Consider the following 26888-nt stretch of genomic DNA (forward strand, 5'->3'; position numbering starts at 1 on the left):
GGTTCCATTTGAATTGAGCCTTCTCGGTATCCGTACGCACACCTCTGCTTCACTGAGTAGGTCCACCGGTGACTACTAGCTGTGTTTTGAGTGAGTATTGCAAACATTTTTAAGCTCTCTAATTGCTGTTTGCATGTACATATGCATTACGACACGAGCTACTTGAGTTTGTTTGTAGCTCGCTAGCTATCGTAGAACAATATCAACAAAAAGTGAACACGCCCACAAGTGTCACTCGGCTGTCGATCAAATGTTAATCAAGGTAAGCGTTTGACTTCAACGTGGTTTTTGTTCTGTTTTCAACGCAGAAGTTGATGTTGAGGTTCCACGTTGGCTGCTGGTCGTCTACCTGCACATCTAGACGCCAACTTATTTTCGAAAGGTATTGCATGTTGCTTTTCCTTCTTATTTTTCTGCCTTCGGTGACTAGAGAAGGTCAAAACACCGGCACAGACGTAATATTATTTTCTAAAGATAATTTAATCCGTGCTTTGAGTTATTCGACGGTTGCCCGGTAAATTAGGTAGTGGGTAACAGCAGATCGGCCATTCGTTTCAGATATTGTGGGCAAAAGACGTCCCCTGCATAAAATTAAGTTGGGTGGGTGCAGTATAATATATTGCCAGCAGAGGGCGCTCATCCTCTATAATTGAGGTTTCTGTTACTGTTTCAGTTACTTGATAGTTTATGTTCGATGTTAAAGGGTAAAAAAAATCAGACAGAGTATCATTACAGCTGCCAAGAAAATAATTTAACAAAAAAATAATTAATTAAAAAAAACACCAAAATGGCTTGCAGGACCTCGTTAATTTGTTTACATCATTCAGTATTAAATCACTTTTAACTAACCAGAAACACTTGTCATTAAAACAATTGCAACTGACGGCACTGGGAGCATTTATCTCAAAACAAAACGCTGTATTCGTATTTTAAATTGTATTTTCTCAAGGTGGGGGGCGGGGGTTGGGGGGGGTAAAGGCAATTTATTAGAGGAGCAGTTTGTTGCCTTTTACAGAACCAATTTTACCCATTTTGAATGACTCAGTATTTTGGTACATAAACAGAGACTTTTCAGGCTGAGGACTTTGAAACCTTGGTTGAGGTGCTCATTGCATGTTGGGTGTGGAGCTGATTGCATTACATGTGTTGGCACATTTGGGAATTTGCACATTAAAAGTGAAACTCTCCTAATAGAATAGATCAATATGAATGAATACAATGAATTTTTAGTGTTACTCACCGCTTTTTTTTTTTTTTTTTTTGCTTGCTTGACAGGATAGAGGTTTGGAGCTTCAAAGCTGCACCTGCCAGCCATGTGGGACATGCATAGTGGAAGGGACCTGCCATTGGAACGTGATGTGAGTACGCAGTGATGTGCTTGAGAAGCTGATGTGCGATGTCTCATTGTACCACAAGGTGGCTGCAAGTGCACCTACCTCACCTGTCAGTTCTAATGGCACATGCAAACATCTGCCATTGCTCATTGGGCCAAAACCTAAGTGCCAGGTACTGCACAACTTTAGCATCAAACACTTCTAATGTCTTTTTAATGACATTGATGCAAACCAGGTTGGTCAGAAATATACATTTGATTAATATTTAACTAAGTTGGTTTGCATCAGTGTCATTGAAAAACACTTCCAAAAGTGTGTGGTGAAGATGTCATGCAGTACCTGGCACTTAGTTTTTGGCCCAGTGAGAGAGGTCAGCTGTTTGCAAGTGCTCACCTTCCCTCTGGTGGCATTAGAAGTAAGTGACATCATACCTGAGCTCATCAAACACTTAAGCTGCTTCCATGCAAGGCCTGTTGTCAATGTTTGCATGCAACTAAATTAGTCCCATGCAAACATTGAGTGCTCAGATGTTTTCAAACTGCTCTTCTGTCCAATAAATTAATTAATTAACTGGAATGCACATCTTTGTGTTTTTATGAGCAAATTTGCTTCACTCATTTGAACTGCAGTGGCACTTGGGTTTTCAAAGGCAGTTTTCGGTCTTGAGGTGAGTGTTGGCCTTCTGTCATTGCCATGGACACAAGTCTTTGACTGTTACCCTGCATCTCACATGACTCACAGTGGCTGCAATTGAATTGCTGTCACTTGTAGTCATGCGAAATGCAGGGTAACAGTCAAAGACTTGTGTCCATGGCAGTGACAGTAGGCCAACGCTCACCTCAAGACTGAAATCTGCCTTTGAAAATTTAAGTGCCACTCTGCCGAAATTCAGTCTGACCAATCACAGTGCAGCACCTAATTTGCATAGCCACGCCTACTTTTGAACAGCCAATCAGAATGCAGCATTTGCACATCTGACCAATCAGATTGCTTCAAATTTCCAGAGCCACGCCTACCTTTACACTAACCAATCACAAAGTACCTCATTTGCATAGCCACGCCCCCTTTTCAACCAATAGCAGACTTTTATTCTCATTACACCGCCCACTTCCTGAGCCCTCAGCGAATCATGAAGCAGTATTCCAGATTTTAACCCACCTCATTTTAGAAAAATCGAGGCCAAAAAAAAATCCAGGTGAAAAAATCTGGGCGAAAAAATATCCGGAAAAAAAAATTAGAATTTTTTTTTAGGTTTTTTTGTTAGTTTTTTAAGTAAAGATATTTTTAAAGTTTGATTTGTGATGTGTTGAAGGAAGAGTTGAGTTAAGTGTTCTTTGTAATCAAACTTTATTTTGCAGAGTAAACATTCAATCACAAGAATTTCAAGTTGGATGGCAGTCTGCTCGTTGACAAGTGGTGAAGTGGTCGGCCAGTTGGACGAGTGGTGAAGTGGTCGGCCAGTTGGACGAGTGGTGAAGTGGTCGGCCAGTTGGACGAGTGGTGAAGTGGTCGGCCATTTGGACGAGTGGTGAGTGCCTGAACACTAAGACAAAAAGATTTGTCAGTCAAAAGTCAAGTCAACATTTTGTGCAGAAAAAGCCATGAACCTTACCAGTGCAAAAGAAGAGTTGTTCATGGCACCAAGTGTTCTGAGCTGCATGACCAGCTTACTGCCTGTCAGAAAATAGATTATTGGAACAAAGTTCTCATGATGATTGTGCAATGAGGAGCAGCTAAAGAGCATACCACATAAGTGCTAAATGTGCCTCACTTCTCAGGTTGCCTTGGAGAAACGGTTTGCTCTGGCTTCTGCTGTGAGCAGGTACTCTGTGGTGCACCACACTGGACACAAAAACAGTCATTGAAATTTTTAAACATTCTGGTTGAATTAAATGTACTTTCTTCTCTTACCAGCAGAGGGCTCGTCTTCAGCCTGCCACAGTTTGGCTTGAGCTACAGGTACTTTGTCACCTCTGCCTGTAAAGAAGAAACATTGACAACAATTTAAGTTGACTGTTTTTATTTGTAACTGTAGACTGGAACTTTCCTCGTTTGTGCACTTGAATCCCAGACGAGTAACAGCAGACTGAGTGCCTGAAACGTTGCAAAGACTCTCCTGGACTGCCACGCCTGCACACAAATGAGTCAACAGTCAAGTTGGTGTCAAACAAGTTTTTTTGTGAAAATTAAGGCAGCCTTGAGGACCTTCAGCATGGTTTTGGAGAATTTCTTCGCCCAGCAGGTGCTGCGTCCGACGGAACTCTTACTGGAAACTGGACTACACTAAGAAAGAAAAAAGCAGGTTGGTGTTTTTAATGCAAAGTTTGGTGAGTTTGGTCACCTGTCAAAATGTTGGACAGGAAGTTGATCATGACTCCTCGTTTCCTGATCACCTGCACCACCTGAAACAACGGGTCAAGGACTTTGATTAGTAGAGTTTGTCATTGCAACAGGTTCAAATGTGGAGCTTTTACTTCACCAGTCGCTCCATGCTGCAGGGAGCTTGTCCTTCGGCACCACCTGGTGGACAAAACAGGAAGAAAATGCACATGCTGAAATAATTTTTTTCAAACATTTGTACATGTAGGTGTGCATGTGTTTCACCAGTGAAGAGCGCAGGGCACCATTGGACTTCTCTCCAACCGCAGCTTGCTAGCCTGAAAGACACGGTAACCTTGTAACCAATCTTGTAAGCTTTGAGCTTTACCAGTTAGTTTGGATTAGGAACGTGGCATTTGGTCGACTTGCAAGAGTAGACCTGCAAACGTCTCATGAAGCCAGGCTTTAAAGGACAGCAAGTCGGCCATTTTGAAACCTGCAGACAAAAAAAAAAAAGGCAATTATTTAGTCAGTTTAATAATTGATGTCCTGCAATTATAAATGGGATTTTTGCCTTTTTGCTGTAAACGTGGTTCTTCTGTTGCAGCTGCACACCTGTGGACAGAAATGAGACCATTAGATGCAGTCCATTGAAAGAGTTGTGAATCCAGTTTGATCGCACAGAAAGTCGGTCATGCGAGGCTCATTTGGAAGATTTCGCACCTGTAGAAAGAAATGAAATTAACGCGCATGCATCAAAATATTCAATTTATTCTTTGTGCAAACGTTTTGTCTTACCTGCGGCAGAATGGTGTTTGATGCAATTGGTGATAGAAGACGTTAACTGGCGACGCTCGTGCAAACATTTTAGCTTGCATGTCCAAAGTGCAAGTTGACGCTGAAAGAGAGCAAAAGCAGTTAGTTGAAATTGCGACTAAAATAGTGAAGACTCACCTTGTGAAAGTTTTGGACGCTGCATGCAGCACGTGTAGCAGCACGACGTGATGGTGTCAGAAATGAGCAAGAGAATGATTGTCGCGTTTGTGACGTCTTTTATAGTATTTTTGTGATGACGTCACTAGAGGGCGGGGAAAAAAATTAAAAAATCCAGATGTTTCACGTCGATGCGAGAGGAAAACGGCAAAGTGTTACTCGAGGGACGAGACGGGGCGCGAACCAGGGTTCCCTCGTTATGGAGGCAAAGGCGTTAACCATTCGACCAGAGCCTGTTGGAAAATTGACGAGAGTTGGGTCTCTGAGTACTTTGAAACTTTGGAATTGTAAAGTCTAAAGTGCCATTTCAGTCCAAAGAAGCGTGTTCCAATAAGTCTATCCGAAATGGTCGGGTGGATAAAGATTTTGCCTTTAGTTCAGGAGACTCGAGTTCGATTCTTGGCAAACGCTCTGTTTAATTCGTAAACGTTAAACAGTGGGCTTCGAACCCGGGTTGTCCGTACACCAATCATAGTGTTATACCACTCGGCCACAGTGCCGTGAAAATTTCGGAGTTCTTTGGTATATTTCACGTACATACCCAAAGTAATGGACAAATACAGACAAATGAACCTTTGTAGTATGATCTCAGTTAGTCTTGAGGTTAAAGCTTTTGCCTGGAGTTCAGGAGAACTGAGTTCGAGTCTCATACATAACTCTGTATACTTAAATGTTTGACCGAGCGAGACTCGAACCCCTATCTCCTGAACACCAGACCAAGTGTTATACCGTTATGCTACAGTGCCGTTAAAATTTCGAAATATTTTTTGAGTGTCTTTTCCAAATAGGGCTCAACCCAAATAACCAACTACAAACACATACAACTGGACCTTGGTATTATAATCTCAATTTGCCTTGTGGTTAAAGCTTCTGTCTGGAGTTCAGGAGAACCGAGTTCGAGTCTCATATATTATCCATCCATCCATCCATTTTCTGTACCGCTTAGTCTCCACGGGGGTCGCGGGCGTGCTGGAGCCTATCCCAGCCGTCATCGGGCAGTAGGCGGGGGACACCCTGAACCGGTTGCCAGCCAATCGCAGGGCACACAGAGACAAACAACCATACACACTCACACCCAGGGACAATTTGGAGTGCTCAATCGGCCTACCAAGCATGTTTTTGGGTTGTGGGAGGAAACCGGAGTGCCCGGAGAAAACCCACGCGGGCCCGGGGAGAACATGCAAACTCCACACAGGGAGGGCCGGAGGTGGAATCGAACCCGCACCCTCCGAACTGTGAGGCGGACTAGGGTTAGGGTTAGACTTAGAGTTAGGGTTAGGGTTAGAGTTAGAGTTAAGGTTAGGGTTAGAGTTAGGGTTAGGGTTAGGGTTAGGGTTACTAACTAGGCTTTCAAAACTAGAGTTAGGGTTAGGGTTTCTAACTAGGCTTTCAAAACTAGGGTTAGGGTTTCCGACTAGGGTTTCCAAGGAGTTTTGCCATCGCTAATTAGGGTTTCAAACTAGGCTCAGGGTTTCCGACTAGGGTTTTAAACCAAGGTTAGGGTTTCAAACTAGGTTTTAAAGCTAGGGTTAGGGTTTCCAACGAGGGTTTCAAACTACTTTTAGGGTTTCTAAGATTAGGATTTCTAACTAGGCCTTCAAAACGAGGGTTAGGGTTTCCGACCAGGGTTTCCAAGGAGTTTTGCCATTGCTATTTAGGGTTTCAAACTAGGGTTAGGGTTTCCGACTAGGGTTTTAAACAAAGGTTAGGGTTACAAACTAGGTTTTAATGCTAAGGTTAGGGTTTCCAACGAGGGTTTCAAACTACTTTTATGGTTTCTAAGATCAGGGTTTCTAACTAGGCTTTCAAAACTAGGGTTAGGGTTTCCGACCAGGGTTTCCAAGGAGTTTTGCCATCGCTAATTAAAGTTTCAAACAAGGGGTAGGGTTTCCGACTAGGGTTTTAAACCAAGCTTAGGGTTACAAACTAGGTTTTAAAGCTGTTAGGGTTTCCAACGAGGGTTTCAAACTACTTTTAGGGTTTCTAAGATTAGGGTTTCTAACTAGGCTTTCAAAACTAGGGTTAGGGTTTCCGACCAGGGTTTCCAAGGAGTTTTGCCATTGCTAATTAGGGTTTCAAGCTAGGGTTAGGGTTTCCGACTAGGGTTTTAAATCAAGGCTAGGGTTACAAACTAGGGGTGTAAATCGCGGGTTTTGTAACGATACGATATATCGATACAAAGAACCACGATACGATATTCGCCGATATCTTAAAGCCTGCTGTGATTCATTCACGATACATCACGATATAGTGCTCTACGATCGATATAGAACAATATCCTGATTTATAACAATTCATACGCAAAATCAACAAGGTACTGCAAACTCTTTATTTAGGAAATTACAAAGTGCTTCCGAACGAATGACTTGAAGCCCAAAGGGGAGCGAATTTCCTCGTCTTCTTGGACTACAGCCCAGGAGCCGCGTAGTTGTCGCCTCCCCTTTCACGTGCCTGCTCTGCTCACAACACAACACGCCGCGCATTGCTCCCGGAAAGAGGAAGCAAGCAACAATGAACTGGATTTCAAAATAAAGTCGTGTCTAATGTCCGAGGTCAAAAACGGGCGATATAGATCGATGTTTACGTTTAGCATCGATGCCAACAAATCGTAGAGCATTATATCGATTAATCGATGTGTATCGATGAATCGTTACACCCCTACCAGAAAGGTATTGAAAATTGAATTTCCTGCAGCCCTTCAAGCAGTTGCATGAAGAAATAAAAAAAATGCAATTGCGGGAAGTGGTTGGCATCCTTTTTGAAGTGGTTAACTAGGGTGACCAGATTTGGGTCGCTGGAAAAGAGGACACCTCATATTTTCGAGGACAATTCGAGGACGCCCTTGGGGGGGTTCTGAGAGATTTTTTTTTTCTCTTTTGGGAGGAAGCGGGGGGCTTCATATGCATCCCGACCCTGGCGAAAGCACGGAATTTTTTTTTTTAAATTCCCCCCGGACAGATTTTTGGGGCTGGAAAGTAAGACATGTCCGGGGAAAAGAGGACGCCTGGTCACCGTTAACTGAGACCTGGCCCTTGTGACTCCACTTCACCCCCCCCCCCCCCCCAGCTACCACACAATGGTGCTGAGACATTTACAATGTGGCACTACTGACATCTAGCTGTGGTGGCATAGAACTGCAATGCAAATATGACGCAATCGATGTGGGCTAAGCAAATTGAGACATATCCAAAAAGATTCATGTCTGTAATTCAAGCGAATGAAAGCTCCACAAAGTTTTAAATCAGTGAGCTGGTGACTTTTACAACCGTGTTATTAAAATAGCCCCTTGAGACTATTTTTTATTTTCTACTCATGAGAGACATGCCTACCAAATTGTCTTGATTCTACAGTAATAAGAACTTAAAAATATGTTGGGAGGTTCCACTGGTCCAGATTGTGAAAGAACACTATTGACACATGTTGAAGTCAAAGAAATACAACTTTATTTAAGTGTAAATAAGAACAAAACAAAAAAAAACTGCATAGGAAATGTTTAAAGTCCAAAGAGTGCAGCGAGCAGTAGGCAGCCCAAAATATTATATAGTCTCCTTTGCCTCATTTAGACTGAAGACCTGACATCTGCACTTCCACCCAGCACAAAGTGTGTGTCACACATTCACACACACACACACAATGACGAGGAAGTACCAGCAGCACTCATCTAAACTCAGCAGGCCGCACCCACTCACGCTGCATCCTGGACTGTGAGGGCTTACATTCAGAGGAGGTCTGCTTTGACAATAGATGCACGAGCAACCACCGCCACCACGCTGCTGGACCATCACCCATTGGCTAAAAGACAGATGTTCACGCTGGTTTACGCCACCCGAGGCGAGAAATATTGCTGATGTGGGTACACGGTGGTGACAAATACAAAATTGTGCGGCGGTCCAGCGGCGGGTAGTGGAGAGCGTGCATCGGCCAGATGCCGTTGAACCCTTTTCTTCACAAAATACATTCTAAAAGGGCCAATGAACATCAGGTTGTGTGTGGTATTTGTACTTTTATGTAAAAGGAAAAAAAAAAAAAATTGGGGGGAGTTAAACAAAAGCAATATTTCAGATTGAGATTTCATTTTTTTTTATATATTTCAATGGACACACAAAAGAATCAGACTAGCACTAAGGTCCAAACAGGGAAAAGGGGAAAAGAAGGGGGCCGGGGGTAGTCTACTTTATTCCTATGGGACACATTTCAATGAGACACCAGCAGGACAGGGCTGCCGAGAACTACCTGAGATATATTTTATTTCCTTTCTAAAATTTCACCAACCATATTTTTTGTCTTTCTTTGATTATACAATCATTAAAAAGGAGGTCTATGACCTCGCACACATCACCCGGTGCAGCTTTACTTTTTTTCCTCTCTTAAAAGTCACGAGAGGCCAGAAATTAGACGGGTGGTGGGACACACACGAGAGAGAGCAATGATTGTCACATGATTGGCAGCCATTACCACTTCCCGGATTGCCAAAAAGTGTGCTGGATGAGCCAAAATGGTGGTCGTGTGACCGTGACAAGACTGCCCTTGTGTGCTGCGGGTGACTTAATAAATGCAGAGTGGGAAGAAAGTTCCCGCAAGTAAAGCGCCTGAGCTGGGAGGCACGCAAAAGAAGCCTCAAGATGTTTTCTGTTGGTTACCAATCGAGGCATGGCTGACTGAACAGGTTGTGCTATGCCACCGAATACAATCGCAAAGGTCAACCCTATTCTAGCGCATCTTTTCTGGTATTATCCATCTCCCAAAAAGTCAGCAACCCGCCTATTTTATTTATTTATTTTACCAACATTTATCCCCCAAAACAAAAGACTTCAGTATGATAAGGATTTTTTTTAAAGCATGCAACAAAACAAAAAAAAAGTAAATAAGATTTAAAATATATTTTTCCTCTTAAAGAGTGGATACCTAAGGATCTTTAAGATAGAACTCTGCAATCGAACTCTGCAATCGTAGTTTTTCTGAAAAAAGGATGCAGACGCGGATGAACACAGTAATACTGACAACGCAAAAGAAACAAGCTGACTGTCGATGTTCTTCCGTGTGCAAATTACGAAACTTGATAATGTTCGTAATTGCTGGCGCCACAGTCAAGACACGTCCTGCCGCGTGCATAAATATCGGAAAGTTGTGCTGAAGGTTGAGGTAATCCTTTGTGGAATTTTTGTGCGACGAGTGATGTTTACTTTTTTTAACGCTCCCGTCCTTCCCCCACCCCCTTGCGCGCTAACAACAAAAAAAAGCAGAAATGTGCGAGTTTGTCGTCGTGAGGTCAAAGAAAAATCAGGGCCCAGCCCTCCTAAGTGCACCCCATCAGAAACTGACAACATTTAAATCTCTGATATTGTGGTCCAGTGACCTTTTGTCATCTACAACAGCCTGGTTCTTGGCACAGAACTCTTGGAGGTCACTTTGGCACGATGCTAATCCACGGAAATATTTGCTTTGGTTGATTTTTTTTTTTTTCGCTTTTAAAAAAAAAAAAGGCAATTAATCGTACAGCAAAGACAACCAAGCGAAAAAGCTGCTCGGGGTTGCGAGATGAAGACGGACGACCACAACAGTGCCACAATCTTTGGGCCTACAGCTACGGGACATGCAGTCCAAGAATGAGGTATATCGTGATGCGTACACATCTGATGAGGTATGCCAACATGAAAATACGCAAAAAAAAAAAAAAATCAAAATGAGGTATTCAAATGGAAACGACACAAGTCTGAGGTATATGAACGTGAAGAATCGCTACAAAGCGAGTTGAGGTGTCGAGGTCCACCAGGTAAGCAAACACTGACGTTGAATTGGGATCATGTGCGGACAGAACCTCTCCTCAGAGAAGAAGGCCCGTCGGGGAATCTTTCCAAATTTGCTAACGGAACATGAATTGTCGAGTGCGATCAAGTGGGGCACAGATTGACGTCAGCGACGACGCCTCGCCACGGATTTGCTTAGGGGGGGGCGCTACGAGTTGTTCTACGTCGGATTGGCGGGGGTCTAAAATGAGGGAGAGGGAGGGTTCTCTTTGGTTTTCTATGCAACTGGATTCAAACAGGACTCGTGTGATGTCAGCGGGCAGTGCTAGTAAACTCCACGAATTATGCCGGTCGCATTTCCCGGCAACCATGATTATTGAAGATGGTGACTTTTTATTTTTTAAATCTTTTAAAAGCCATTTTTTCTTAGTTGGCCAGTGTGCAGATATTCGACTTTGGTTGAATCTAATAGTTGGTGGATACATCTTTAGAGGATTGGTCTACTAGCGCAACGTTCTAAAGACGCCTGAAGACCTGATAAATTGGGGCGAGCTTTGGCGGCAGCGCACTTTCGATGGATCGGCTTTGGACCGCAGCTTCCATCCAAAGGATTGTACAGTGAAGCGCCGCGCATCCGCGGGCCGGCATTCACAAGGTGCCGAGGAATACCGTGTATGCCGCAAGCGATGTTGAAGCGAGTTTCAGCTTCGTCGAGACAAAAGTAGTGCTTTGCCACGCTCTCGTGACATCTATAGGCAATTAAACCCCTTTGGAGGGAGATCGATTCGTCGTACATTTTCAATTCTCCCCCGCCCTGCGAATGGTAAGGGTTCACTGTTTTGTCAAGTCTTAAGTCTATTTGATGTTCTTATTTTCGTCCTCTGGACTATCTACTTCTGAGGCTTTTTGTTAAACACTGCCTCGGGGGGAAAAAGGTGTCATTTAGCCATGATTAAATCTCTACTTTAGGATCCCTAATAGATCCTGCTCTTTGAAAAAGTATCACCCCCACGTTTGTTTGTGGGTCCTCCCTTTTTGGAGGCGAGCAAGAGGTCCTTGCATACTAATCTCGGTCGGTCACGCCGCCGAACGAGACGTTAAGTTTCGGGGTCTCGGGCAAAGAATTTCATTTTTCTAATATCACCACAGGCCCGATCTGCTGTGGTGAAACTAAATAAGAGCTGATCATTTCCAATCAGCCAAACTATTACCTGAGCTCTTTTTTTTTTCATCTCATCATATCATTGTGGCATTTCATTCCCACATTCGAACTGGGCCGCTATGCCTATGCCAACTCAAGCATAGTGATGAGTGGGGTCTTATCAAAAAAACAAAACAAAACAAAAAAAAGCGATGAAGAAGACACTACCGGACTGTACCCTAATTGTTTTTGAGCAATGCCTTCGAATGAGAACAAATTATGCAGCGCCTACAGCAATCTGAGTATTGTCTCAGCAACAACATTCAGGAGGTTCACTCAACACATATTTAAAAAGATGCACAGCACAAATTCCATTACTCCTGTGCAAATAAATCGACTGAAGAGTCTCTTTTTCTTCCTCCTTATTTTTGTCTCTCTTAAATAAAAAGTATAGAGGTAGGCTTTTCTTTGTAAAACTTCACGGACCAATAAACCTCTGCTCAGTGACTATGAATACATTCATAAAGAGCTAAATGAGGTAGGTGTGGAGCAGAGGGTACGAGGTTTCAAGAAAAGTGAGAAATTCCCTGAGAAGGATACTCGAGAAGAGTTTACAGAAAAGAATCGAGCAGTTGACTATGAAGAAGGGACAAATGGCTCTTTTTTTTTTTTGGCTACTGATTATCCGTTTGTAGAGGTCCCCATTCAAATATAAACCAGAACATATCAGATTGACGGTGCGAAATGGGAAAAAAAAAAAGTTATCGAGGTTCGATTTCCCTTCTCGTCAACGTGCTCTCAATCCTCTGAGATTTCTTATTCCTAATGTGTCAGTTTTTTGATTCATTCGCTCGCTCGCCTTTGTTGAGGGAAAAAAAACAGCAAAGGGCCAAATTGAGGGAGCGAATGTTGTCTTTCTAGAACTTGAGGATACGATTATTCCCGAAGTCGACGACGACGATGACTCCGTCCGGAGTCACGGCGACCCCGGAGGGACGATCCATCTGTCCAAAGCCACTCCCCTGGGTTCCAAATTTGCATAAGAAATTTCCATTGGGCTCAAATACTTGCACGCGGTGGTTTCGGGAGTCGGCCACGATGATTCGGTTCTCCTGGTCCACGGCCACACCTTGGGGCCGCAGGAACTGACCGTTACCGATGCCCTCGGAGCCCAGGAAGCGGGCGGACTGGCAGTCGGGCCGGATAACCAGCAGCCGGTGGTTGTTAAAGTCGGTCACCACCAGGTGATCCTCGTGGTTGAAGGCCACGCCTCTGGGCGAGTCAAAGTGTTTCCACAGAGCCCCCTCGAAACCGTACTTGTTGAGGAACGAGCCGTCGGGGGAAAATAGCTGCACGCGGTGGTTCCTCGTGTCGGAAACCAAGATCTTACCCTCGGAGTTGACAGCCACGTCCCAGGGGTAGTTAAACTGCCCGTTCTTGGTCCCCTTTTCCCCAAACTTCAGCAGGAACTGGCCCTCAAAAGTAAACACCTGTCAAGCAAAGCAAATGGGTCAGGGCACGACCTCTGCATGGGGAGGAGTGAACAGCTGAGGAGCTTTGTTTTTACACGTGTGAAAGGAGTCAAGATATTTTCAGCAGCTGCTTCTGAACTTGCGAATATTTATGTTACTCGGTGTGTGGAAGGTTTGTTCTGAGCCCAATCGCGTACCTGCACACGGTGATTGTCCTTGTCGGCCACAATGATTCGCCTCTGGCTGTCGCAGGCGACCCCGGCCGGACGATCAAACTGACCGGGTCGAGAACCCAGAGAGCCAAATTTGTGGTGGAATGCGCCACAGGGCTTGAATATCTGGAAATAGACAATCAAGTGGAATTTTTATCGTGAATTTATTTAAGCGAGCAAACTTCCTACCTGTATGCGGTTGTTGCTGCGGTCCGCCACCACCACGTATCCCTCCTTGTCCACGCTGATGCCCCAAGGACGACACAGTTGACCGTCCCCCTCGCCCTCGCCTCCGAACGACGACACTTGGGAACCCAGCGAGCCGTAGCTGCGGCCCGATTTCACAAACACCTTGAAGGGGCTTCCCTGAATGTGCTGGTTGCACACCAAGACGGAGACGAGGTGCTCCCCCTCGCATTTGGCCATGTAGCTAACAGTGTACGAGCCGTTCTGGTGGTCGGTCACCTCCGCGGCGGAGAGGTTGGCGTCTGCCACCGACATGACTATCGCCGTCACCATGTCGCCGCCGGAGAGACGCGGCTCGCCGTCGTGGTCGTAGCCGATCACAGTGAAAGCGGCGTGCTTGCCGCGGAGCGCGGTGTTGAGACCGTCGCCGTGCGCTTTGGTGACTGGGGCAAAGGCGCCGCTGCTGATCAGGCCCATGGATTGGATAGCGATGTAGAGAGCCTGGGAGAACAAATGTAAGTAAGCATTTTCACACCACTTCAAGGATTTTATGAGATCCCACCTGGTCTGGAGGCGTGAACATGAAGCGGTCGTCCTCCTGGGGCTGCATCAGGCCCCTCAGTGCTTTGAGCTCATGGATTTGGGTGAGCATTCGCTCGCGCGCCAGCAGCACGTCAATGTGGCGGCCCTCGTCCAGCACCTGGCTGACGGCGGCGATGGTGCTGTCCAACTTGGTCAGACTCTGGTGCAGTTTCTCCACCTGCAGGTATAGCGACTTGGCCTTCAGCTGCCGGATCTTCTCCAACTGCGAGGGGTGAAAAGGAAAAAACTGATTTGTTGAAGTTGACAGATCAAGTAGCAGCACAATTATTATTTTTAAATAATAATATACTTTTCTTTATCTAAGTCAAAATTTCTGGTCCTATGCTGCGCTGTGAAATATTTCTTATGTAAAATTTGTGCTTTGGCACAATATAGACACGTAGAGAAAATAAATGTTTCAATGTGTCAATCTGTCCACAAGATGGCAGCAATGAGCAGAATTGGTTTTGAAACGTCACTAGGACTTTTATGGAAAGTCAATGACTTTAAAAGGAGGCTGAGCTGTGTAATCTTTTTAATTGTGGTGTAGTTTCTCACAGTTAGATTGCATGGCAGCATGACATGATATTTTTTGTTTAAATACTCAGTCGGAAAAAAAGGTGAGATGCCGGTAGAACTTGAGAAGCATAGTTGCCTCTTACTTAGCGTCACCTAACAAAAAGAGTCGAGCACAATAGGCTGAGCGCCTTCAATGCTAAGGGACACTTTCCAGTCCCTCCCTACTCAGGCTCCAAAAGTGGCCCCTTTGTTGAATCCCGGCCTGGGCAGAAGTGCAATTTGCACATGTGAGAGTAGATTTACACTTTATAGTCCGTGAAGACAAAGCCTCTTGTTGGCCTTTCTGATGGATACCCTGGAAGTGGAGCGTCCACGTCGACACGCCGGGAAGATGTAGAGATAAGTAAAGGACCTTGATCATTCTTTTTTTTTTTTGTGGGAAGCAATCTAGCATGCCGGCGCAACTCCCCGCCTACACTCCCACGCAAAATGCATCGGCGGTCACATCGGTGATGAGCCTAACAGTGAGGAAACACAATGCAGAGGGACTGAATTTGTTTCCCAGGCAACGCCGGCCATCATCTTGCTTGCTGGCAGGAAACTTCCGCTCATCATGCTGATGACGCAGGCAAAAATCAGTGTTACCTCATTAACCATCTTTACTAATCAGTCTCTAAATTGATTGTAAAAAAAAAGGGGGAGGGGCTTAATTTGCACGGTGCGCTTGTTCTGATTTGGAGTCTGACATCAAACATCACCTTTTTCAGAACAGACATTCAATAATAGAAAGCAGAGACTCTCATCTTGAACAGATCAGCAGAGTTCTCCGGCAGACTTCTCGGATTTCAGCCGCACGCTAAGCTCTACGGCAATCCTCAAAGTACGCAAGTCCTTGTAGGAAAGCCGAGAATTTACCACGGCAAAGCGCAACCTGACATCTTCATGGCTAAAGGATTCAATTGAATTAAAGTGACATTTACAGCCACATTGAAAACCATAAATACATCCATGTGCTCGTGCTGGGATTCAAATCTTCACCAGATCTGCACGAGAATATGGACTGAAGTGTAATTTTTATTATCAGCCGGTCCGCTGAGAACATTATTCATATTTTCAGGCCCATTTGACATCTCCATCAAATTTCGGATGGATTTATCGGACGAGAAATTGAATCAAACAATAAATGCCTGGATGGCATTTAATAGCAGTGTGGCGTTTTACAACAGCAAAAGGATTCTGAATGGAATATTCCGAAGGCTAGCCAAGACCATAAACCACACATGATCATGACATGGAGCCGTACGACACCCGTCCACACCTCCCCCACCTACTTTACAACTTTCATCAGGCTCGACTGGTATTCGGTCCGCTCTCGACGGCATTCCTTAAAAGTTTAGTAAGCAGACAGACAAAGTGCAGGCCAGGGCATCACAAATCATTCTGACAACTGCCCCTCATAAACACAACGGTTACAAGAGGCGAAAGAAATCGAAGATTCATCTCAACATGTGTACTCGGTCAGTCTATTGATCCACTATTGGTGAGAAGGAATGAAATGAAAGGTTGTTTGTCAGGCAGGCTACGAGTTGAGTGCTTGGTTGTCTGGAAAAGATTGAAGAGGGACTGACCCACAAACCCATCACAGCTGTGGGGGAAGCTAGGAGCAGGTGAGACGCGGGTCATTTTTAAAATATCTATGTCCACAAGTGCGCTGGTATAAAAAAAGAAAGAATTCCCATTGCGACCTATCTTGTTCACCGAGCCCATCCCGGCAGACCAGGCTAATTGTAAAAGACGGGAAAAGCACATTGAGCTAAATTAAAGGTGGCACTTTAAAAACTAGCTAATCAAAAGTCTAAAAAAAAAAGTACTTACCAGAAAAGCAAATTGAGAAAATAACATTTTCTTTACTTAAGGCTACACACACAAAAAAAATAGCAACATGGTGTCAAACCAGTTTTACAAGGGATTTTTTTTAAATACCAGTTTTTTTGAAATACCCGTTTTGTGGAGCGATTCAAGAAAAGTTCGATTTATCAGGGGAAACGGTTTACCTTCCACAGTAGTTCACACTCTCGCTCCTCCAGCGCTTTCTTGTGCCTTAGGACCAGGGCCTTCACTTCAGTCTGCACCACCTTAGCCTTGATCTCCACCTGCTCCGCCATGGCCTGGACCTTCTCCATGCTCAGCTGGAGAATCAAAAAATTAAAAAAAATAAAAACGTGTGATGTGAGCTAAAAGGTAAAGGAGGACACAGACCTGCTTATAACACTTTGCATATTAATTGGTTTAAACTCGATAATGCAAAATTTTAGGCCAATATTTACCCGCCCGTTCTTTTTGGCGTTTTGTGGGCGGTCAGCGGGTGAGGCAGACCGCACAGGGACAAAGGGGGAGGTAGGATAGGGCCGCCTTTGTGATATTGGCCGCAGGGCTCAAAGGTCAACTAAACCTTACAGGTCATGATCTGCAACCCCTGTCTTAAGACGCATACCACACTCCCCCCACCCCACCGCAAGCCCTGCCAGAACAAAGACCGGCAGCTGGGTCTTTTCTTCCTCTTCTTTGCTGGCCCATTTGAGGTGGCCATCTAAAGCGACAACTAAATTAGCCTCCTCCGCGGGGCAACATAAACAGAGCCCACTACATATCCTGTGCTGCGGTCCTTAAGCAGGAAGTGATCAGACGTTCACATATCACATTCAAAAAAAGCTTAAAAGAATATAATTTGGTTATTTTTCTGTCTACTTTCAGGTGCTTGCAATCTTTATGGGCTCTTTCCACATATTCCCAGCAGAGCACAGCTTGCTGCACAAAGAGGGTCAAAGTGACCAATCAGATGGCAGAGGGACAGAGAATCGGGCCAACCGGGAGAGTCACAAGAGCAGGGTCAGAGGTCAGGGAAGATAATGGGGGTGGAGTGGGCGGAAATTTCCTACCTCACGGTGGAGCAGAGAGTGTGTGTGTGTGTGTGTGTGTGTGTGTGTGTGTGTGTGTTTACATATTATCTGGCGTCAGCATTTACTCCTGCGGTGACCTCAGACAAAATGGACAAGCAAACACTAAGTAGGCGCACGACAACGTACCGCCAGATGGTCGGCCGGCTTCTCTTGAAGCTCAGCTGCTAGCCCGAGACCCAGAGATGTCTTTTAAAACACCCACTGGTCAAACATGAGCTCTGCGGGACCCGGTTTCAGTTTCAAAGTCTGCTCCGCGTGGCGAGCGCGTCGGCAGTTGCCGGAGAGACGGGCCGCGTTGCGCTGAGGTTTCGGAATTTGGGGAAGACCCCCGGGTGAACTCGGCGCCGCGCGTGCATGAGCGAGTCAAGCAGATGTAGGTCATTGAGATAGGGAGAGGCGGGGCACGACTTCTGGTCGGGAAAGAGTGTGTGCTCGCATGTAACATGACCTCAGATAGCATTTCGTGTTTCCACCGTGTCCTACCAAGGTCATAAGTGTGTGCTCTAAGAGGACTGACTGATAAGGGAGTTGACTTAAAGAGCACTTATCTGTCGGAATGTTGACACTTTTTATCGATTGCTTTTTACGTGCTACGTTTAATTAAAAAAAAGATGTTTTCATAAAATGTCTCCATGTCTGTGAAGTAGTTAGGTGGACAACCTAAAGCCCTCCCCCCCAAAAAAAATTCAATAACAGATGAAATTGAACACATTTCTGCTCCATTTCTGCATAATGTGGACTTCTTAATTCCATAATTAGCTAAATGAGAGGCACTAAGTGCCTGTGAGCCTAAATAAATGGGGGGTGGGGGGACAAGGGCTGTTCCACTTCTTTGACTGAGGACGGGATCTTTCCTTTCTCTCAAATCCTTTAAATACTTCATCTACCCCCCCCCCCCCCTTTGACCTTCATCCCTACCCCCGCCGGACCTCACTCCGTGTGACCGGCCCCCTTTCAGGACCAGCTGGACACCTCCAACTCGGGTGGAAAATAAAAATTCCAGGGACTGGTCACTCATTTAGCTAGCAGAGGCACAAAAATGTTGTCACTTGATGCTTTGTCTATTTATTTCTTGCCAAGCAAGCTTCCATACTAAAACGGGTATTCCATTTCAAAATAAAACGCCTTGCCATGAAAGCCACCTTTTCCACGACCTATAAAAGCCACCTTTTCCACGTCGCTGCTGTGTGTAAACAGAGCACGGGTCGACCCGGCCATTTTCCGCCTGGTGCGCCACTTACGGCGCTCTTACGTCTGTGTGGAACAGGTATTCTACAACGCCCATGTTTAGTTTGACACCCGATACTCACTTCTCCTGCTCTGCTACGTTGAAAGCAGTCGGACAAGTATCGATGATATGGCACCAGAAAACGGCGCCGATATCAAGCTCCTACCCACGCCTATCACTACAGTGAGTTTCAATTAAGCGTATTTTGCTGCTAATTTTGGTCTTCAAAAAATTGCATTTTGCATTATTTCCAATATGTCAATCGTGCTAACCGGCGTCCATCTCACCTGCACGGCCTGTCGTCCCTTTTGTGCGTCAGCCAGCAGCTGGATGGTGACGGACCTGCAGTCCTGCACGGCCTCTTGGAGGTAAACAAAAGTGTGGCCCACGTGGCGGCTCATGCTGCACTCTCTGCAGATGGGCACGGAGCAGCTCTCGCAAAAGAACAGGAAAACCTAGAGAAAAAAAAATAATGCAAAAAGATTCAACTTCCCTTTACCGGAAGTAATCAATAACAGCTTGAAAACACATCTCATTCATGCACACAAACTCATCTGCTTGAGTGTACCCCCCAAATCAATGAGAGACACCTAATCAATGAGAGAAGAGTGAATGACAAAAGTCATCCATATGCATGATTGACCAGCTCATAAAAAGTCCTGCTGTAAAACACAACAGATGGACTAAAGGCGATGAAAACTTGATCGATAACCCATTCTTCACATGTAGGATGATCAAATTGTTTTTCTATCGCATCACAGAAGCCAAAGCGGCACAAGTCACGTCTGACACAAAAGTGTCCACATCCCTGGAGAGAAAGTCGTTTAACCTCATCCTCTCTCCACTGAGAGCCGATTGGTCGTAAGGCTAATTAAGTATCCGCTGACCATCATATCCCAAAGAGATGCAAGATCTATGGGCTTCAATGGCGCCCGGGCATAGAGTGGATGGTGATGCGATCAATCCATCAATAACCGCCATTCTCCCCAGGTGGCGGCATAATCGAATGAGATGCGCGCTTGTGCACATGCAGCTACTTTTATCTGACTTCCTTTTTTTTTTTTTTTTTTTTTTTTGCTGGAGCCCAGCTCCATCACTCCTCTCACATTTCCACCCTTCTCCTCCTCCTACTCTATTGACATCTCCAAAATTCCAAGGGGACGTGGCATGCAAAAGAGAGGAATGCGGGAGGCGCTGAGATGGGAAGAAAAAAAAAAAAAAGAGGCCGGACGAATGTGGACTGGCTGCTCTCAATTTTGGTGCGTCAACCACATTTAGAAGATCTAGATGAAATTCCTTTATCATCAAAACTGCAGGAAGGGGGGAAAAAAAATAAACAGAGGTGAAGAAGTCATTCATAATTGCAAGATTTCAGATTACATAACACACAGAACCTCTTGAAAGTGCGCTCAATATTATTGACACACTATTCCCACGAGTCATCGCGCGCCAGGGTCTTTGTCCTTACCCGCTGCTTTCCAAACATTCATTCATTCAATTTCCCACTTTAATTTACAATGGTGTTTATTTGCTGGATAAATCCGTACCTCGATAGAAAATGGGAAACAAATTGTAGGGATTGTGTCTTAGAATTTATTCGCTTTTTTTCCCTGCTGTGTTTTTCAGCTGTGGGATGGTTGGGGGTCGCGGGCGCTATTTCACTCTCGGCACCAGGCCTCGGCCGTACGAGGGGGGCTGGCGGGTCGTAAATTATAGGATTTCATTAGTGTACCGGATGTTACGCTCTCTCCCGCTCTGCCCATTAATCTCTCACGTTACCAATTTACAATAAGACACGCCCATGGTGTCAAGCGCTGTTACTCATAAACCTTTAGAAAAGGGTGAGCGACAGTTTAACCATGAGTTGCTGTTTCTTTTATTCTGCCTTTGTATAAGCCCAATTTTCTTTTTTTTTTTTTGCTAGCGAGTCAAATTTAAGGTGCTATTGGGTTAGTATAATTTTTTTTTTCTGTATTCTAAATTAATTCTGCTTTAACAGACGGTATTTTGTGGCTTCTTGGTGTATGGCTAAAGAACCCAGAGCCATTTTAAATTTTGTATACATTTTTTGTTCCCCATGTGATGTCTGGTACTATCATGGAGACGGCCTCCCTCCCTCCCTGCAGGCACTGGGAACTAGGGAAGAGGGCACGAACTCAAGCAACCAGTAAAATCTCCCAGAGCAGAGCGAGGGGGAGGGGATGTCAGCCTAGTATTGTCACACTGCGCCGCCAGAAAATAACTGGGCCGGCTCTGCAAGGAGCGCATTTACAAAGAAGAAAAAAAAATGTTTGAGCGACGCTGACAGAGAGACAATTTACCTTGCGCAAAAGATTATTTCCACAATTGTTTCCACGTCGTTTCTTATGCACACGCGAAGGAATTATGTTGGAGTTGCAAAATATTTATTAGAAAAAGTATAATTGTCGCTGTTCAACAAATGAGTCTGATAAAAATAAAAAATAATTTTCCTGTGTGTGTGTCTACAAGAATACCTAAAAATGCATTTAAAATAATTAGTGTTTTTATCTAATAAACATTTGACATAAAACTAAAAAACTGCCTTAAAAAAAAGCAACTCTGGATAATTTCATACGCCATTTAATTTAACTAAAATTAAAATTGTCTACAACACCTAAAAATGCATTTAAAATAATTAGTGGTTTTATCTAATAAACATTTGACATAAAACTAAAAACTCTGCCTTAAAAAAAAAAAAAAAAAAAGCAACTCTGGATAATTTCATACGCCGCTTAATTTAACTAAAATTAAGCAGCAGGAATTTACTATTTGCACATGGCAGCGCCTGGGGCTTTTTCCGTTGTGTTAACAGGCGGAGTGCAAGAAGATTGGAGGTGTGGTGCACGCACACTAACGCATCACAAAGTGACATTCCCAAAGGCGCTAATGCATTTGACAGCTCGAGACAAGCGCAATTAAGAAGTTCCTGTTCTAAACCGCACCTTCAGACAAGTCTGGCTTTTGAGAAAATAATAATTATATTCAGACACAAAAATTAGACATAAAAGGTTTTAATCCTAAACGCCAAGTAAACTTAAGAAATAATTTATTTGTGCTGATCCTGAATTCACTCATTTGTTTTTCTATTTGTTTCGTAATAACACAATAAAAACGGAATTTGTATTTGAGTAATATATTCAATACTAATTATGAATTAAGCTTTAGTGGGTTCAGTTCATTTCTAAAAACGTTGCGGCTTTTAATTTCGATGCATGGCAAAACTCAGGGTGGGAAAGCCTATGACATAACATAAAACGAGCTGGGCACCACTCAGTTTTCCTTTCCTTTTTTCCCCACCCCTTTCTTTTCCCTCCTTCCTATCACTCTTATAGGGCAACCTCGTGTTGGCCGCTCGCCATCAACACAACGTTGGGACCCCGCCTCTCGATGTTTTGAAACTCTGCCAGATAGGAGCGTGGCGCCGTGGGAGGGCGGTGGCTCCGATCCGGCGACCTAATTGGACGGGCTTTGGAGCACGGAAGGAAAACAAAGCTGGCCTACTTAGCGAGCATGCTACAGTATGTACAGTAGAGAGGGAGAGGGAAGGGCGAGGGGGGCGTGGTAGAGAGGCTGGCGGCTCGGTGAATGTGGAGGGGCGTGTTGTGGCTTTGTTATGAACACGTGCGCATTGCAGATGCATATTAGCTTTTTCGACCCGGTAAGGCACGTGGGAACGCCTCGGCCTCAAGGTCCGATACATTTATAAGGGCCAAAGTTGGACATCAAAAGCCAGGACACACACGTCACACAGGAAACGCAGTCTAATTACGGGCCACATGTTGCAAGCCTGGAAGTCAGAACTTCATAATCCCACTCTGCTAACTATTTGTGCGCTCGCACCCGAGTCTTATTCAGGGGATAACTACGTGCAGATGGCAGAAGGTGTTGGAAAAGCCACCGCCGGCCACTTCCAGGGGTGATGAAACCAAATAGCGACAGCTGACTAAAAGGGGGCTGGCTTGCCTCCAGAACATCCATTGTTTTACAAAAGAAAAGGCGGTAGCTATATAGAGGAGACAAAATGGAAACTACAAAGCCTTCCGTTTGCCTCGAATCAAAAGCATGTGCGGGTTTCTCAAGTTTCCTAAGTGATTCATTCAACTTGACTCAATGGAATACAATCGCGGCTACTCAATCTGACTATTTAGTGAGTTTGTGGGAGGCAATTCACTAGAGCGGGCCAGGCCCTTTGTCACCCTGACGACCGTTTAATCTATGGCAAAGACTGACGGCGGATTAACATCTCATTAGCCGCTCCTCCGACCGAGCGGCGCGTGGATTTGGGTGTCGGCGGGCGACGTCGCAGCAAGCCCGGGGCGCTCCTTTGGTGTAATCCCATTTTCCATTTCAATTTCCACACACAAGCAAGAAAGTCGCTTGTGCCGTCGATGCCTCGGACAGGACAGATTTAGTTAAGCCTTCAGTTTCATATTGAGCCTCGCGACTCGACTCGCAGGTAGAGAAAGCCTGACCTTCTCTTGTGTCATTCCCTCCCCCAGGGACCACAGTGGGTGAGGGCGGCCTTACTGGGAAAAGAAGCTCTTACTGGAATACCGAGTCAAATCTATTTACTGGCAACGCAGGGGGAGGGTCACTGCGAATCTCAAATGGGCTCCGCAATGCATTGAAAACTGCACATTATGCTAATTGCCTTCGCCGATGACAATAAAACGCAGCGTGGGTGAGTCCGTGCTATTGTCAAGAAAGTCAGTTGAAGGATGTATCAGACTAAGCTTGTGAAGGGATGGACAATTTCCTGTAAATTCATCTAATTTTGGAAATATTCAAAATTTAGAATCAATGATATCTCACCTTGCCCACATGCGTATTTGAAATTTGGTTGTTTTAGTTGGGATTATACCAAAATATATTTGCCCGAGTATATTGACAAAACAAAATGGCTGCCTCCTATCTGCAGGACACAAACTGCATTAAGGAAGACATTTCCTCTCTCCTCAGGAACCAGAGCTTACAGAAAAAGATCCCCCTCTCCCATCATACGTTATTCATTCGGTCCATATGGCTCAACCAAGATGGTTTCCATTGCAACCAACTTTTATCCAGATCACATAACTTAACATAACGGCCGGGTCATACCAAAGACTATAAAAATGGGAGCCATTGCCTCCCTGCTTGGCACTCAGCATTAAGGGTTGGAATTGGGGGGTTAGATCACCAAATGATTCCCGAGCGCGGCACCGCTGCTGCTCACTGCTCCCCTCTCCCCCAGGGGATGGATCAAAATCACATGGGTTAAATGCAGAGGACAAATTTCACCACACCCAGATGTGTGTGTGACGATCATTGGGACTTTAACTTAACTTTAAGCATGGGTTGTTGCTTATAGGGGTGGGGGGGGGGGGGGGCATTTTCTGCTCCGAATGCCTGATGTGGTCCACATTAGGCAGAGACGGCATGCATTTATGCGTGCGTGCGGAAATGCAGCCATTCTGACTAGGAGGAATGAGTCACTCGGCTTCCTTTGAACTTCTTGCCATATGGTCCCGGGTATCGTTCTCTGCCATATTGCATTACTACAGCCATCGCCAACCACCCAGCCGTGAGAGATCATCAGGTATGCCGGGGGAACCCCTACTCGTCTGAACACGGTATTCTGATCAATCATTTGTGAAATAAGAATTAAGCGACACTTGGTTTTCTCCATGTCGGGGCGGCCATTTTGCCACTTGTGACTGAAAATGACATCGCAGTGCCTTTTTTCCCCCCCGATGGATTTTGTTTCACGGTTCTAATACGACACGAGTGGTTGGTGTTTATGCTTACCTCATTGTCATGGTGTTGACAGAAGCTCATCCGGTCCTGGAAAAGGGACAGCAGCGCAAAGTTGTTCTGCAAGGACTGAGCGAGGGACACCGACATGGCCGGCTGGCCCGGGTTGCTGTTGACTCGGGCCACGTGGAGATTTTCCCCGAGCCGTTCGATGAAGTGGTCCTTGGTGAGCCTCACCCGTTGATGAGCACGGACGCAGTTGTCGCACAGATACTCTTGGCAATCGAGGCAGTGGGACGTGGCCAGGTTCTGCTCGTCACAGGAGCTACACTGAGGTTCTGCCATGAGATGGGGTGGGTGCAGAAGGCTTCCGTGGGTGGGATGGAAGCCGGAGGTGCTCAAGCCTCCTCGATTGGGGTGGTGGTGGCCATTCTTGTTCTGGATCTGCTCCTCGGTGCTCACCACCACATCCAACAGGTTGCTGAAGAGGAAGTTGGTGGAAGGCAGCGAGTCCACGCCGGCCTCGGAGATGGACACCTTCTGGTCGCAAGTGGGGCAACGTAATTTCAGCGGGTCTCCTGGACTGCGCTGGGCCTCCAGGCACTGCCTGCAGAAGGCGTGGAGGCAGGGCAGGACGTGAAGTCTCCTGCTGGTCTGGCTGGAGGAGGAAGAGGTGTGGGAGGAGGAAGAGGAGGTTGACGAGCTGGAGGAAATGGGGGCTGAGGAGCCACACAGCTTTTTGCAGAGTGGGCACGTCTGCAGGTCCGAGTCTGGAAATGAAGCCATCTGTGGCGTCACCTCAAAAACAAGGCTCAGTTTACAGCTGAGGTAGACATTTGGGCACACGTCGAGCCGATGTGTCGAGTCGGGAGAACGCTGTTGCTTGAGGTAGATTCATGAGGCATTAAAGTCACTTCACCAGGGAGAGGGGTGATCATCTGCGTACAGATATGTCTCTACTACATAACTCAGATGTGATGCAAAAATCAACGAGGTGGCGGTAAGGCGGTGTCAATCAATCAATCCCTGAAACGTGACAACATCGAACAACGTTATTGATTCTGTGCAGGAGGCAGGTGATGTTAAATTGAGGCAAAAAAAAAAATCTGGAGTGACTGGATCGGCGTCTATGTGGAGGGGACACGGTTTCTCCTCCCCCACCGGTTAGGCAACATGACCACGGAGCTCGGCGCTCGTGTAGAAAAAACAGCAGTTTTCTTCAGTTTAGTTATTACGTTCTCGCCCCTAGTGGGTCACCATCGGTGGGAATTCAGTGAGGAGTCGAACCTCGAACCCAAAGGTGTTCGACGATTCAGCAAAGCGACAACCACATTGCGTGGCGAGAACGATAAAAACAAACGTACTTATAGGTAACCCTCGTAGAAAAATAAATAAACAATCGGGAAAAAAATGGTCTACCTCCCAGTTATCCTTCCTTCCCCACGGTGGGCTTGTTTTTGGCGTGGAGGAATTTCACGCAGGCTTTTCCTCTCAGACAGCATGGGGCAAAGGGGAGGGGGGAGGAACACATCGAATGAATGGTCCAAGCCTCTACTCGGTCGTCCACCTTTCTATTTATTTCCTCCGGGAAAGAATCATCAACACCGGCTGAAGGTACGAGCTCCCACGGGCGCGTGTTGCCCAAGCTGTAGCTCCAAGGGCAGCTCCAGTTCGACTGACGAGTAAAAATTGACTCACTTCCGCTGCAGGGACTGGGAGGAAGGGGAGGAGCGGATGAAGGGGGGCGGGGGAAGACCAGGCGCTCGTACCCGAGTCTGCGTGCGTGCGCATCCGTGCGTCCGACGTTAGCGTTCTGTTGAGAAAATAAAAAATAAACGAAGTGTACATTCTTGACAAAAAATCGATTTGTTTTGATGTTGTAACTGCGCTGTTAAACTTCAATTAAACGCCACCGGACTTAAACTACGGACATTTGATTTACAATTCCCCAGGAAGGAGCCGTATACTGACAGCGCATCGAGCAAAATGATTGATATTAATATTGCTGTGCCGGCCCATTAAGCTATTAATTTTAAGCAGGAATGCTTTTACTGCAGTGTACATGAACGTCGCAAATCTTGACGTCAAACGGCGTCGTAAAACACATAAATCAATCATATAAAAAAGGTGTGCAAATTTCTGTAATTCGTTTTCCATCAAAATAATACCCCACAAAAAAATTGGATCGATATTTTGTAAACCAAATAGAAAAATAATCATAATCACCACTAATAGGGGGGAAAAAATAAAAGGCCTACTGCCTCTTAAACGTAAAGCAAATTATTGACTTGCTATTAACATTTGCTAAAATTGTATTTTGTTGCCAGTATTTTTATTTTTGCTAATCGAATACTAATAATTTTCTTTTAAATAATTTTCACTTCAGAATTTATTTCACAGGGGGGTAAACATCACCTCAATCACGTGCTTCTTTTTTAATTCTG

General features: G+C 45.3%; 1 protein-coding gene and 2 long non-coding RNA genes across 17 annotated transcripts; 1 reads left to right on the forward strand and 2 right to left on the reverse strand.

Moving 5' to 3' along the window:
• The first annotated feature begins 43 nt into the window (after window positions 1–43).
• Window positions 44–4744, forward strand: LOC119130859. Of its 12 annotated transcripts, none has more exons than XR_005099529.1 (4): window positions 47–90; window positions 309–382; window positions 1276–1358; window positions 2693–4007. It is a non-coding gene; the product is annotated as an uncharacterized LOC119130859 (long non-coding RNA). The 12 variants fall into 12 exon arrangements; XR_005099533.1 differs by lacking the exon at window positions 309–382 and adding an exon at window positions 4261–4744 and having other exon boundaries at window positions 57–262; window positions 2693–4003; XR_005099537.1 differs by lacking the exon at window positions 309–382 and having other exon boundaries at window positions 57–262; window positions 2693–3636; window positions 3788–4007.
• Window positions 3131–4671, reverse strand: LOC119130860. 3 transcript variants are annotated; one of them, XR_005099540.1, is made up of 5 exons: window positions 4608–4671; window positions 4452–4551; window positions 3540–4376; window positions 3246–3464; window positions 3131–3176 (listed from the first exon to the last, which is right to left on the reverse strand). It is a non-coding gene; the product is annotated as an uncharacterized LOC119130860 (long non-coding RNA). The 3 variants fall into 3 exon arrangements; XR_005099538.1 differs by lacking the exon at window positions 4608–4671 and having other exon boundaries at window positions 4452–4582; XR_005099539.1 differs by lacking the exon at window positions 4608–4671 and having other exon boundaries at window positions 3540–4268; window positions 4452–4566.
• Window positions 4745–8066: 3322 nt separating the features above from the next.
• trim71 (tripartite motif containing 71, E3 ubiquitin protein ligase) lies at window positions 8067–26144 on the reverse strand. 2 transcript variants are annotated; one of them, XM_037264776.1, is made up of 8 exons: window positions 25864–26144; window positions 24499–25470; window positions 18981–19148; window positions 16560–16694; window positions 13967–14209; window positions 13408–13905; window positions 13204–13344; window positions 8734–13024 (listed from the first exon to the last, which is right to left on the reverse strand). In XM_037264776.1, the coding sequence occupies exons 2-8, from the start codon at window positions 25228–25230 to the stop codon at window positions 12452–12454; spliced, it is 2490 nt and encodes an 829-aa protein (XP_037120671.1). In that variant the 5' UTR covers window positions 25231–25470; window positions 25864–26144; the 3' UTR covers window positions 8734–12451. The 2 variants fall into 2 exon arrangements, with proteins under 2 accessions (XP_037120670.1, XP_037120671.1); XM_037264775.1 differs by having other exon boundaries at window positions 8067–13024; window positions 24499–26144.
• Between the last annotated feature and the right edge of the window lie 744 nt (window positions 26145–26888).

This window comes from Syngnathus acus, chromosome 11 (assembly GCF_901709675.1).
Source record: "Syngnathus acus chromosome 11, fSynAcu1.2, whole genome shotgun sequence".
Taxonomy (NCBI): domain Eukaryota; kingdom Metazoa; phylum Chordata; class Actinopteri; order Syngnathiformes; family Syngnathidae; genus Syngnathus; species Syngnathus acus.